This window comes from Canis lupus, chromosome 32 (genome assembly GCF_003254725.2).
Source record: "Canis lupus dingo isolate Sandy chromosome 32, ASM325472v2, whole genome shotgun sequence".
Lineage (NCBI taxonomy): Eukaryota > Metazoa > Chordata > Mammalia > Carnivora > Canidae > Canis > Canis lupus.
In genome coordinates this window covers 30,646,911-30,660,798 of record NC_064274.1, presented here as the reverse complement: position 1 = coordinate 30,660,798, position 13,888 = coordinate 30,646,911, and the positions used below count along the sequence as shown (strand labels likewise).

Below are 13,888 nucleotides of genomic sequence, written 5' to 3'. Positions count from 1 at the left end.
TGTTGAGGATGGAAGAACAGAAAGAGAAACACCCCAGGCCCTGGATGAAAATGTTGAACCACTGCTCACCACTAGAACCTGCCTACTCCCAGAATGTTTTCATAGGAGATTACATTTCCTTATTACACTCGTACACGGATATTTTGTTTCTTGTCGGGAAAATACATTTTAATAGATTTTCTTGGAAATGTATCATACTTTAATTAGCATCTTAAAGTGACCGTGATGCATAAATCATCAAATGCCATTCATATGAGTGAAAAAAAAAAAAACTTACCTTGACAAGAGAGTAACGTTCTTCACTGATGCTAATCCATACAGCAGTTTTTCTTTTTCCTGAGCTAATGAAGTTTTCTGGTATTGATCAAGAGTGTAGTTCCATGAAGTCTCATTGCCAGAGTTCTGCATTCCATACCGATATACCAGAAGCCTCAGATTTACAGGAAGCCTAGAAGAAGAAATTGTGCTTCAGAGATTTTATTTCTTCATTTCTAAGTTTGAAGTCCTCTAGAAATGAACACACAGTGAACAGTCACCTTACAGTCCCACTTAGCCACTGCTGAAATAATTGTGTAGCATTGTTCAAGGCTTCTTGATCTCCCATTTTGCATGCAAGCCCTAATACGGAGGCACGGAGCAACCTTAAAAAAACAAACACACACAAAGCTGGGCCAATGAGCACTTAACTTTTTTAACATACACAAACAAATATTAAATGAAATTTAATTTTAAAAATGTAAGAAATAACTTTGTAAGGTGGTCTCCGACGTCATTCCATCCTAGAAGATCTGCAATGGGCTTCACTCGACTTTGGAAGTATTCCTGAAATAAAAGAACCATGTACAATGAGTAATAATTTACTATTCAGCAGTTACTCATTTGTTATAATTTACAGTTTCCCCCCATTGTACTCTTCTCTCCTACTAGTTCAGAGAACTTTGGGCCTCTCCTTAGGGAAGGAACATTTTCAGTTCTTATCCCATTGCAAATTTGCTTTAATCCTGAAGAACAGAACATCCTGGATCATTCTATAATGTTTTATAAAACTTTGGGTAAGTCCCTTTTAACCTCTACTTTTTAGTTAACATTTGTAAGAAATAGAGTAACACTGGACATACTGCACTGAAAAGATTAATCAAATATTGATGAAATAAAAATAGTGATAACCAATATACATATATTGCCTTTGGATTTACAAAGGATGTTTATTTTATATGATCTATACCTATCCCATTGCCACAGGCAGGGAGGTGCTGACATTCCTATTGTACAAAGGAAATGAAGACTCATAAATAAAATCATCAGTCCAAGTTAGTAAGTAGAAGAGCTAGAGATTTGAATCCAGAATTTCCTTAAAATTGCAAGTGTCCTACCAATGTGCTGCAGAAAACACAGAGCAAAGTATTTAGAATAACTATCCTATAATAAAATCTCAATGTGGAAATAACAGCAGTAGGGATAAGGAAATATAATGGTATATTTTAGCAAGAATAAATTCATTTTAACATAGATAAATCCATTAAAAATAGGATCTAGTTAGTATCCTGTCTATTGCAACTAAAATATTAATTCTTGTATTCTAACACTAAAATACATTAAGTGGTACGCCAAACCAAAAACACTGATACATCTCAAGTTGAAAAAAAATAGAGATAGCATCTCTTTGGTTTGACTAGTCATGTCATTATACTTTCCTTTAATTTCACTTGGCCGGCGGATGTGCTTTTGTGTCTTTCAGAAGCTCCTTCCCTCAGAAACCTCCCTATTCTGCTCATGCTGCACATTTACTTGCATAAGATATATCATTAACATCACCTCAATCACAGGGTAGAGTTCTGTATCATCTTCGAACATGCTAATGATATAGGTTACAGCTGAAATTACTCTCTGCCATGGTAAAAACTCTTCTTCCATTTTGAGATACTTGGTCAAGTTTAGAGCCATTTTATAATCTAGAAGTTGAGCTCTAAAGAAGAGAAAAAAAAAATGCCCCTTAATTAAAAACCATAGACTACAAACAAAACAAAACAAAAAACCCCAACCATAGACTAGTACACATTTGACTGAAAGTACTCATATGGAAATCACAGAATTTAGTGTTAATGAGAATCCTTCTATTAAGCAATTAAGAAAATGCATTTATTTTGGGGGGTTCAATCAAAGAGGTTTATTCACAATGATGTGTTAACGCTTTCATATATTCGATAGGAAAGAGGAAAATAGAACATTAAAAAGTACATTTGAAAAATCACTGAGGCCAAATTCTGAATACAACAAAAGCCCTTTAGCTATAGTTAATATTGATGAATAGACACAAGCTGATTATAATTTACAGATGCAGGGCACCTGGGTGGCTCAATTAGTTAGGCATCTCTTGATTTCTACTCCGGTTGTGATCTCAGGGTTGAGGTATCAAGCCCCGTGTGTCAGGCTCCATGCTGAGCAAGGAGTCTGCTTGAGATTCTCTCTCTCCCTCTGCTTCTCCTTCTACCCTCTCCTCCTGCACTCTCTCTAAATATATAAATAAATACCTCTTTAAAAATCATCTATAAGAAAATAATATACAAATGACACATATATCTTATTATAATATAATAATAATATAATAATATACCCTGATAAATATATCTTATTGAAATTACATTTGATATGAAGAGGAAACATAACAATACTCATGAATTATGAATGCTTAAAAATTCTAATTGAACTTATTTTTCCCATTAAAATAACTCCTTTTTAAGGGAGACAGAACATGGAAGACTCCTAACTCTGGGAAATGAACTAGGGGTGGTGGAAGGGGAGGAGGGTGGAGGGTGGGGGTGGCTGGGTGGCAGGCACTGAGGTGGGCACTTGACGGGATGAGCACTGGGTGTTACACTGTATGTTGGGAAATTGAACACCAATAAAAAATAAATTTATTATTTAAAAAATCTCCTTTTTTATACATTTTCAACAATATTGATAAATAAAAATGGATTTTGTTTCTCCACTAAATTTGAAGTTTCTATCAACATTTCAAAGTTTAAAGAATCCAATTTCTTCCTCCTTAAAAGGGATTCTAGAACTTTGTGAAATACTTTTCTCAAAAATCTGTTATGCCTCAAATTTTACCCTAGATTTTTAAAACAGCCTTAGATGGGAATTCTGTCTTTTCAAATTATATTTTGAAAGTTTAAACTGAATAATAAATCTTGAATTATTGAATTAGTAGTACTGATGCATTGAATGCTATTAGGTTTGATAGTATTTTGTGAATGAAGAATGTAATTATATCTTGATTTCTCCCCAAGAGTTTGATTAGAGGATGAACTAGTAGTTTTGGACATAAATAAGAATGGAAATCTTGGGCAGCCTGGGTGGCTCAGCAGTTTAGTGCTGCCTTTAGCCCAGGGCGTGATCCTTGAGACGCAGGATCGAGTCCCACGTCGGGCTCCCTGCATGGAGCCTGCTTCTCCCTCTGCCTGTCTCTCTGCCTCTCTCTCTCTCTGTGTCTCTCATGAATAAATAAATAAAATCTTTTAAAAAAAAAGAACGGAAATCTTTGGCATCATTTGATTTGTACTAGTGAGATATGATAGAGTTTTTTTTCAGTTCAGAGTGCTAATTTCCCCTATTTTCTCAGGTCCTGATCTTAGTTAGAAAGAATTACATTTTGGAGCATGCAACCTCCCTTAATAAAAGTTCAAATAATATGAAGAAATGGAGGGACGCCTGGGTGGCCAGCAGTGGGGCATCTGCCTTCCGCTCGGGTCGTGATTCTGGGATCCAGGATCGAGTTCTGCATCGGGCTCCCTGTGGGGAGCTTGCTTCTCCCTCTGCCTGTGTCTCTACCTCTCTTTCTCTCTGTGTCTCTTAGGAATAAATAAATAAATCTTTAAAAAATATTGAGAAATGGAGTGTTTTACTGAGAATATTTTTTTAAGTAAGAAAAATTTTAGAATTTTGTGTTGATATTTGAAACTTGAGAATTTTCTAATTTTGACGATTCTCTATTTTTCCTAGGGGTTACAGCAACAACTATGTTCAGTTGGTAATTTTTAAAGGTGTTCATAAAGAATAGTTGTTGCTCTGAGGATCAATTTAGTGAAGAGAATAATGAAAGGTTAGGAAGAACGACAGTTTGGTCAGAAACCAAGTGGTCACCTACATTTTAGGTAGGTGAAAAAATTAGAAGGAGTGGATTTCAGTTACCAGAGCCAGAAAAATTGGCTAATTAGGTAGCATAAGTAGAAGTAAGAAGGGAATCCAATTATCCAAAGGTTAGAGGTTCTGAGGAAATACTATGTATTCAAATGTTGAAAATCGATATCTTATCCTATTGCCTTATTTTTCCAACATGCTTGATAACTATGCAATAAGTCCATTTTGGTATCACTTGTTTTCTTTTTTTTTTTTTTTTTTTTAATTTTATTTATTTATGATAGTCACATAGAGAGAGAGAGAGAGAGGCAGAGACATAGGCAGAGGGAGAAGCAGGCTCCATGCACCAGGAGCCTGACGTGGGATTCGATCCGGGGTCTCCAGGATCGCACCCTGGGCCAAAGGCAGGCGCCAAACCGCTGCGCCACCCAGGGATCCCTCACTTGTTTTCTTTAAGTCTTGAGTCATATGGTCAGAACATTGGACTGGGAGTGAATTTTTGCTGGTTATTATAGGCATAACATTTTGAGAATTTAGTTGATGGAATTTTCATTTCCCACAAATTATGTTACTCTGTAGCTTCAAATACAAGTGTATTTGATACTCCTGATGAAGAGCAGTATCATTTAGAACTATGATTCTCAAATTTGAGCATCTATCAGCAACACCTGGAAAGTTCATTATATCACATACTCTTCACTCCCACCGCCCCAGAGTTTCTGATTTAGCAGGTTTGGAGTGGAGCATAAGAATCTGCATTTCTCACAGGCTTCTAGCCAGAGTTGATACTGGTGGGACCACATGAGAAGACCTGGTTCTGAGAACAAAGGCATCTATATGCCCTTCTCAGATCCCCTTACAGTGCTCTGTTGGCTCACAGCTGCCACCTTCTTCAAAGAATAGCGCTTGGCCAAATATATCCATCTTGCCTAAGAGGTTAGGCAATCTCCATCCCTTGCCATTAATTCTCTGATTCAGGAATGCAACAAGCCAGCCTGCTTCCCTCAAGTTGGACCCACTCTACAGCACAATTTATAGCTTCCTAGTAGAATCTGGCAAAGCTAGACTCCATCTGAGACCATATCAGGGCTGAGCTTTTAATCCCTGCCCTAACCTGGTTTTCATACTCCTTATCTCATTAGAGTACTCTCTTAATAAACTAAATGTACATGAACCTGCGTTTCATACTCTGCTTCTAGGGATCTCAACCTAAGGCAGCATTCTTATGCAACTTTGAGTCTCAAACTCCATTTGTAAAATCCATAGGCACATAGTAGTTCTGAAAGTCAGATATGGTTAAGCATTTTATTTAATTTTTTAAAAGATTTTATTTATTTATTTGAGAAAAAGAGCAAAGCAGGGGAGAGGGACAGAAGGAGAGGGAGAAGCAAACTCCCTACTGACTAGGGAACCAGACAGGGGCCTCAATCCCGGGACCCCATGATCATGACCTGAGGCAAAGTCAGATGCTTAACTGACTGAGCCACCCAGGTGTCTCACAAATATTTTTTAAAGATTTTATTTATTTATTCATGAGACACACACACACACACACACACAGAGAGAGAGAGAGAGAGAGAGAGAGAGAGAGACAGAGACACAAGCAGAGGGAGAAGCAGGCTCCATGCAGGGAGCCTGATGTGAGACTTGATCCTGAGTCTCCAGGATCAGGCCCTGGGCTGAAGGTGGCGCTAAACCACTGAGCCACCAGGTCTGCCCTCCCACAATTTTTTTTTTTTAATAATAAATTTATTTTTAATGGTGTTCAATTTACCTACATACAGAATAACACCCAGTGCTCATCCCGTCAAGTGCCCCCCTCAGTGCCCGTCACCCATTCCCCCCCACCCCCCGCCCTCCTCCCCTTCCACCACCCCTAGTTCGTTTCCCAGAGTTAGGAGTCTTTATGTTCTGTCTCCCTTTCTGATATTTCCCACACATTTCTTCTCCCTTCCCTTATATTCCCTTTCACTATTATTTATATTCCCCAAATGAATGAGAACATATAATGTTTGTCCTTCTCTGATTGACTTACTTCACCCAGCATAATACCCTCCAGTTCCATCTACGTTGAAGCAAATGGCCTCCCACAAATTTTTAAAAAATCTTCCATCATCTAGAAAAAGCCCAGCCTGATGGACTTAAACTATATAACTATCCTATCACCTGGAGAAGATGGAGGCTATAACTTAAAGTTCCCACCAAATTTGATGGAAAAGAGGACAAATGGGTCCGATGAGAGAAATCTTGCCCTCCTATTTTGGGCTGAGGTACCCAGGAAGTTCGGGGAATCCTATAAAAAAAGGTTTGTTTCTGGGAAACAAACTAGGAGTGTTGGAAGGGGAGGTGGGCAGGGGGTGGAGGTGACTGGGTGATGGGCACTGAGGGGGGCACTTGATGGGATGAGCACTGGGTGTTATTCTATATGTTGGCAAACTGAACACCAATAAAAAATAAATTTATTAAAAAAACAAACAAACAGACAAAAGGGTTTGTTTTTGCTTCACTAGATATGACCTGGAAATACAGTATAGTCCTCAGAGAAGCTGAGTTAAGCAGTGTTTTGTCCAACATCTCTCTTCACTGAGACATTAGAAATGGTCCCGAAAGGTGCCTAGGTAGATGCAACTAATCCCATGTGCTCATGTCCCCCAGCAAAGCCTTTGGTGATGTGGAGAATTTCAACAAATCCCCGTTTGTGTCTGCTCTCCCAGTGTTTACTTGCCAATTAAATTCAGATTTCTGGCTTAACACAGTCTCTTTGCAAACAATTAGGTCTTTTTTGGTATCTTCCTGATTACCCTATTTCTCCTATGTTTAAAAGGCAGCATGAAAGTGTGTGTGTATGGGGGGGCAGGGAGTAGGAGGGTGAAGTTGCTTATCCAGTCCTGCGTTGTGCTCTGGTTACCTCTGCAAACACCTGTAAAATGGTAAGACCCAGTGACCCTAGAGGTCTATAACTTGGTGTGGCTTATGCTCATTTGGTGGTCTTTATTTGGTAATTTGCTCCTCACCTTGGATATCATGAGAGCCACTGCTGTGTGAAGCATGTGTGGCTAAAATTCTGTTTGGATGATTAGCTTAGATGGCCTTTTAAACCATCCTTTGCCATTGTTTCCTCACCTAGAGACTCCTGCTTCCACTCACAGGCTTGTTAGGCAGTGCTCTCTGCTTTCCCTTGTTATTCCTCATCCCTTTCCTGGCTTTAGCAAACAGTGGTTACATAGCACAATAAGCTATTGAAAAAGAAAACCCTAATGTAACAGGTGGACAAAAAAGGATTCTTTCTGCCTCTGTTCTGGCAAGACCCCTTGCCTAACCCCCAAACCAGGCCCTTTGGCCTAAACCCCAAAATAAGATACAGGCCCACCAAGTTGGAACTAACGTGGTGACCCTTTTTGTGACCTTAGCTGATAACCTATCACCAGCTATTAAAAGCACTGGAGAGGCTAGGGGCAGAATGAGACATGTTAAAAGAGGGCTTTGGGGGAGCACTGTCAGGGTATTGTGAATATTCTCCTCCCACAGAGAAGAGGAGGATGCAGGAGGCTTTTCCTCTCACATGAAGCCTAGGAAAAGGGGCTTCAATGAAACCACTTGAAGAGTTGTACCTGCGTATCCTAAAGTTTGAGGGCACAGTGGCCTAGTGTTTGATACTCTGAGAAATCTAATAGATAAGAGACTACGGTTGACTACTGCTCTAATCTCAGAGTGAAGGAGTTAAGACTGTATGAAGTCGCCCATTCTTCCAGACTTTGTTGGGGGAAAAATATATTCATACTTCCTTTGGACCAGATATGGTTCAGAGGTTTTCACTTACCCATCTCAAGGAACTACAAGAGAAAGACTCTTAGCAGTAAAAATGGGTGCAGATGGCAAATACCCCATGAACACAGTACACAAGAAAATGAGCTAGTATTAAACATCTACGAAGTTCACAGAGGACCAAACGTAGATAGCATATGAGGATCTTTCTTCCCTTCACCTGCTCTCCCTCCCTGCTCTCCTCACCTTAGTTCTGGAGGAATCAGAGGCAGTCTAGTGAGTAAGGAGAAGTAGAAGTTCCATGCAGCAAAATGGAGAAGACATTAAGCACCTTGTTCCCACTGTAGGTGGCTGGCCTGAAACCAGCCTGAGTTGGGGGCAGGGAAGAACTTTAAACGAAGTTGGTAACTTTGGTGGTTTTACTGGACTTGACTCAAATTCAAAGACGGGGGGACTTGAAGTAGCTGGGAGAATTTTTATTCCTTGTCTTGAACAAATGTGCCCATCTGGATATTCATCCAGGACAGTAACAGTACTAGCTCCTCTATTTTGGGGATAGGAGAATCAAGAATACATTTATATTTAGATGTGCTCTTTTACCCCTGCTTATGAAACACGATAGTTAACATTTCTTTTTAAACACCCAAGTAGAACTGTATAAATTCTTATCTTATCACAGGTACTAACCTGTTTAACTACATGTTTCTCCTTTTTTTCTCCCTAAAGTTTCAGAGTGAACCACACCTGGCTATAGCCAATATTGATGGACTCTACTTCCCTGAGTCCTGTTTTCCTCATGCATTACAGAAGGAAATTGGATGATAACTAAATAGCTCAGGTTATAGCTCAGGTGATTGCTCAACTATTTTCCAGATCAGTTGCTGTGTGATTTTACGTATTTTTTGGTTTTCAAATTTCTTTTACTTTCTTCCTTTCCGTATCTCTCCAAAATTTTACTGGGCTGTGGCCAAGGAACTGGGCAAATGCAAGAAAGTCTTTCAATTGTGTGAATTAATTGCTTTATACACAGTTCCCCAGAGTGACCTGTTCAAGAAGCTTTTACTTCTTAAAGCAAAAAAGAACTGTCTGCATTGTATTATGATGGGAATTTAACCATAAAGATATTGCAGTTCTGTGTAATCTCTAACAGCCAAGATGCCAAGCTTTGGAAAAGGTCATGATGCATTCCTAGGAGAGTTTCCCCCCAAAAGAATTCTTAATAGTTCTATTGTGTTTTCATATACTGATTATCTTCCTTTACCATTTAATTTCCAAGGCCTATGCAGTGTCTGGTACAGTCAAGTGATACACTTTATTAAGCACTTGCTATGGGCCAGACATTGTTTGGGGTGTTTTATGAGCATTATTTCATTTATTTCTCAAATGAGTCTTATAAGATCATCTCCATTTTACTCATAAGGAAATGAAGTCAGTGAGAAGTTAAGAAATTTACTCAAGGTAGGACGCACAGTTAAGTGTCTGCGTTCATGCTCAGGGTGTGATCCTGGAGACCCGGGATCGATTCCCCCATCGGGCTCCCTGCATGGAGCCTGCTTCTCTCTCTTCCTATGTCTCTGCCTCTCTCTCTCTCTCTCTCTGTGTCTCTAATAAATAATAAAATAAAATAAAATCTTAAAAAAAATTTACTCAAGGTAATACAGAATCAAGATTTTAATTGTCCCAGAACCTGTTTTATAACCCTATCCATTTCCTCCTTAAAAGATGTCAAGAAGGTTTTCTGACTTCCAGTGTATCATCTAGGAAGTCTGTGTAAAATAGTTCTCCCATGCCTTTGGTGATGGTATACTATCCTTCAGACATGTGGGGGTCATATTTAATGAGCTTCTGCCATGGGCCAGTCACAGTTAAGAGCCAGGAATAAAATAAACAGGAACATAATCTGGGTGCCTCCCCTCACGTAACTTACAATTTGGTAAGTGAGATGGACAGTTAATAAGAAATGATAGTATAGTATTGTGGTGACACACAGGGCCCATGAAAGGGACACCTAACCCAGACAAAGGGGCTAGTGAAGACTTTTTGAGAAAGTAGCATCTCCTTCTCAGTACACTGCTTGTATCTAGGATGAAGCCACTACAAAGCCAGCAAAACCAGTTGGTTGTGTCCCTGGCTCCTACAGTAATCCCAGAAATTCAACAAACACCTGTTGAAATAGTGGTGTCAGACTACTTGAAAACAAAACAAAACAAAAAATCCCAAAGATACTGTAGTTACTACTCCTGCATTTTCCCAATCTATGCTGATTTTTTTTTTCTAAGTGTAGGTTACCTTCAGGTCATGAAAACAAAAAAAGTCGAATTTCTTAAGCGGTACCTTAATTCTGATCAATCCTAGAGCACCCGGTCTCATTCTTCTTACCCTCATGACCTGAACAAGAGTTGACAACTCTAGCCATAAACTCATACAGTGGGCTTAGGCTCATAGAAGTAAGTTAATGAAACACATTATCATTTTATTAAATCAAATTATGAAGGTGCACTTCTGAGCATTTGCAAATGTCACTCAAATTAGCTCAAAGGCTCTGATATAAATGAACCTTACTCAAAGTCAGTAGGGTAGGTGAGTTTTTCTGTGTCTGTTAAGAGTGAATATGAGTATTTCAGCTATGAGGCTTATATGAGTTTTAAAAAAGAGTTAAGGAAAACAATAATGTTATAAATAGTGACTTTGGATATTTTAAACTACCACTAATACTTAAACTTGGCTGCAATTCATCAAAAAAAGAGATTCATGACAAAATCCACTGTTCTTTAAATAGTCCACTCTCCTTCCAAAACTCACCTTGCCAAGGCAAAAGCATCATCTATAAGACTTGCACGGTCAGCAGAAGAAAAGTTCTGAAAACAAAAAGAAAAAGAGGTAAGTAGCACAATTACTAAAGCAAAGCATGTTGAAAAAATTAATATCATCAAGATGCTGTTCTTAGAGCAATAGTAAAACAATTCACAACCACAACCAATTTTTACTCTTACCTTGTGGTTTAAGAAAAGATTGGTAGCTATCCATTCCCAAGTTGGTATTTCATAATTTACACGATAAAACCCAATATGATCTGGGTTTATTTTGAGAAAAAAATTTCCAGCAGGATTAGAAGAATTCAAAGTGATTCCTGTGGTAGTAAATAAACACTAATGAGAAACATGTTTGCATATGCTGTAAACACAGAGAAATTAGGCCCAGAGGGTCAGAAGAAAAGAAAAGAAAAGAAATATCAGCTCAAGGAGTCAAGTTTGATTGGATTCAAAACCCCAAAGCCTAATTCTTCTTTAGTTGCCTAAGTTTAGAATGTCACTGTAGTGCGTGAGCTGAAAAAGAATAACCAATGTAAATAAGTGTCCTATGGTTTGTGACTTATACTTTTTACTGGTAGAAGCTTGCCAAATGAGTGAAATAATGCTGTGCTTGTCAATCCTCCAATAAAAGAAAACAATGCCAAAAGACAGAAAGGTCCATGCTGTTGGGGGTAGTCCATATATTTTTAATCATGATGGATTAATTACACAAAGAATATTCATTGGGCAGCCTAGGGAGAGGATAAAAATGTAAACATTTAAAAGAATGCTTCATTTTTTAAAATCAACATTTAAATGGATGGAAATGGCTATTGCCTATCAAAATAATGATTTAAGAATCAGTAATGCTTTTAAAATGTCAAGAAGGTTTGCAATAGAACTGAAATCCAAATACAACATTCTTGATTTTGTAATTCATGTCATACTTGCTCTTCTAATTTTATTTATCTTTGTAAAGTCTTCTGTTTCCTTATTTCAATTGATTACATCAATGCTTTTCATCAATGGATTTGCCAAATTAAATCTCTTTCTAAAGTAGCATCCAGTATTTACATAGGGCTCTAGTATATAGATTTTTAGAAATTCAATTAAAGAAACAGAGACTTATGTTTGAGGTAAAAAAATATTCACTTAAAATAATAGCTGTGCTCTGACATGACCAGTATTCATTTGTTGGCATTGCTTTTATATTTTTAATTCATACAGTCTTTTGTCTGCAAGGACAACATACAATTTAAATAATAAGTGAGCAGCAGCATCACTGCAAGAGTGATGGTGGTGGTGCAGGAGGGTGATAATAAAATCCTTTTTTTTTTTTTTTTTTTTTTTTTTACAAATACAGGCTATATTGGAGGATGCTGGGGGGAGGGGCACAAGGGCCATCAGGGGCCATGTCAGTCCTCTTTCAGGCTCCCGAACAGGGCGGCCAGCACACTCTGCTGCTTCAGCCGCACCTCGTTGGGCTCCAGGTCCATCTCGTCCTCATCCTCATCCTTGCCCAGCTCAATCTCCTCGGGGTTGGCTTGCTGCACCAGCTCAGCCAGCCCCTCCCAGGAGCTGTGGGAATGCTTTGTATTGTTTAGAAATTTCAAATAGTTTAATGTAGTGCAACATAGGATGTGATACTGGAAGATGGAAGATGAGGCTGTAAAGAAAGTCCAGGGCTTTGGAGTGCAAGAGCCACGTGCCATGTAAAGGAATCCATCTTCTGATACATGGTTAAATAGAGAGGATTTTTAAGCAGGGCAATAGCATGCTCAGATCTGCTGTCTAGAAAGACAATTTTGATGGTGGTATGAGAGAGATATTGGAAAGAGGTTTTAGAGTCTCTTATAATAACCTATGGCAAGAGGGAATGAGACCCTACTCTAATGTGGAGGTAATGAAAAAGAAAGAAGGTGATGTTTTCATGACACATCTCAGGTCAAATCAGCAGTCAGTTTTCTTACTAGATGTGGACGGTCAGAGGAGGGGAAATGGCTTGCATGATGGGATGAATAATGATGTTGCCATTGCAGAATAGAGGAAGGTGAGTTAGTTTGGGAGGAAAGAAGATTTAAATTTTGAAAGTGTTCACATGGTTTGGAAGATATCCAGGACACAGTAGTTTTTCATAATATGAGTAAGCTCTTCAACAAGACAATACATTTTTTTTAGGAATGTTCAGAGTAGGTACTTGACAAATTATAAACTTTTACCTCACTCATGTAGTATTTATCTTTCTTTGTCATTTTCCCATGGACAAGTTGTTGAAAGGAAGCTAATCTTTTGGCAACCGTACACTTTGAATGTTTGTATCTGGAGGAGAGCCTCTTGCTAAGCGCAGAGCCATATGTTTTAGGAAAAAGACCATGAACTTTTGAGTCTGACAGATCTAGGATAAAACCGTTGCTCTGTGACTAACAAGCTGTGTGATCTTGGCCAAATCACTTGACCTCTCTGTGTCCCCATTCACCATAGGGAAATCGGGATAAAAATCCCTCACAGGGCTGTTGTGAAGATTAAATAAGATAACATTGGTAAAGTGTTGGTCACACAGTTATTTGTTCAACAGATGGTAGCTATCCTCATTATTATGAAAGGGGATATGCCGCAGTTCTATAAATAGCAAGGCGAATATAAATAACATTGAGAAGTTCCTGGCAATCCATCTAAATACTGCAGTATTTCAGTGTGCTTTATATATACCTAGTTAAGCCTGTCTAGAGTTACTGTGATTTTTCTCACTTTATAGATGAGGAAGCTGAGATCCAGGAAGTCAGTAGTTATGGACTTTCCAAGTTCATGCTACTTTCAAAACAGTTGTCAACAGCAAAATACTGTTGGATTGTTTAGTTACATAGTGAAGTAAGATAGGACTAAAATACTGGTGCCCATTCCTGGCATCACATGGCAGTCGGGGCGTATGTTTCCTCTTGTTTCTCCACTTACTTTTAACTGTTTTTCTGATTGTCACGGTCCTGTGTGTTCCTTACAGTTCCAAATATGTATTTGGAAAATACAAAAAATGTTTAATGAATATAAAAATTACCCACCACTAGTTAACATAATGTTTTTGTCTTCTGCATGTGTTCCCTCCATATATGTGCATAGATGTGCACACAATACACATAATGGGACTTTCCTGTTTTTAAGATTCATAATCCTTTTCATTTGAAAGTACATTGTAA

General features: G+C 38.4%; 1 protein-coding gene and 1 long non-coding RNA gene across 5 annotated transcripts in view; one reads left to right on the top strand and one right to left on the bottom strand.

The window, feature by feature from the left end:
* LOC112671654 (glutamyl aminopeptidase) overlaps positions 1-13,888 on the bottom strand; it is an 87,835-nt gene that overhangs the window by 13,981 nt on the left and 59,966 nt on the right. The window contains exons 12-17 of the mRNA XM_025465924.3: positions 10,899-11,035; positions 10,708-10,763; positions 1,816-1,966; positions 749-822; positions 537-641; positions 278-448 (exon numbers count right to left, since the gene is read on the bottom strand). Of these exons, the coding sequence (XP_025321709.1) occupies positions 278-448; positions 537-641; positions 749-822; positions 1,816-1,966; positions 10,708-10,763; positions 10,899-11,035 (694 nt within the window). The remainder of the gene's footprint in view (positions 1-277; positions 449-536; positions 642-748; positions 823-1,815; positions 1,967-10,707; positions 10,764-10,898; positions 11,036-13,888) is intronic.
* The window catches only part of LOC112671657 (uncharacterized), a 43,926-nt gene that overhangs the window by 11,349 nt on the left and 18,689 nt on the right, over positions 1-13,888 (top strand). The gene's annotated exons all lie outside the window — the stretch shown is intronic.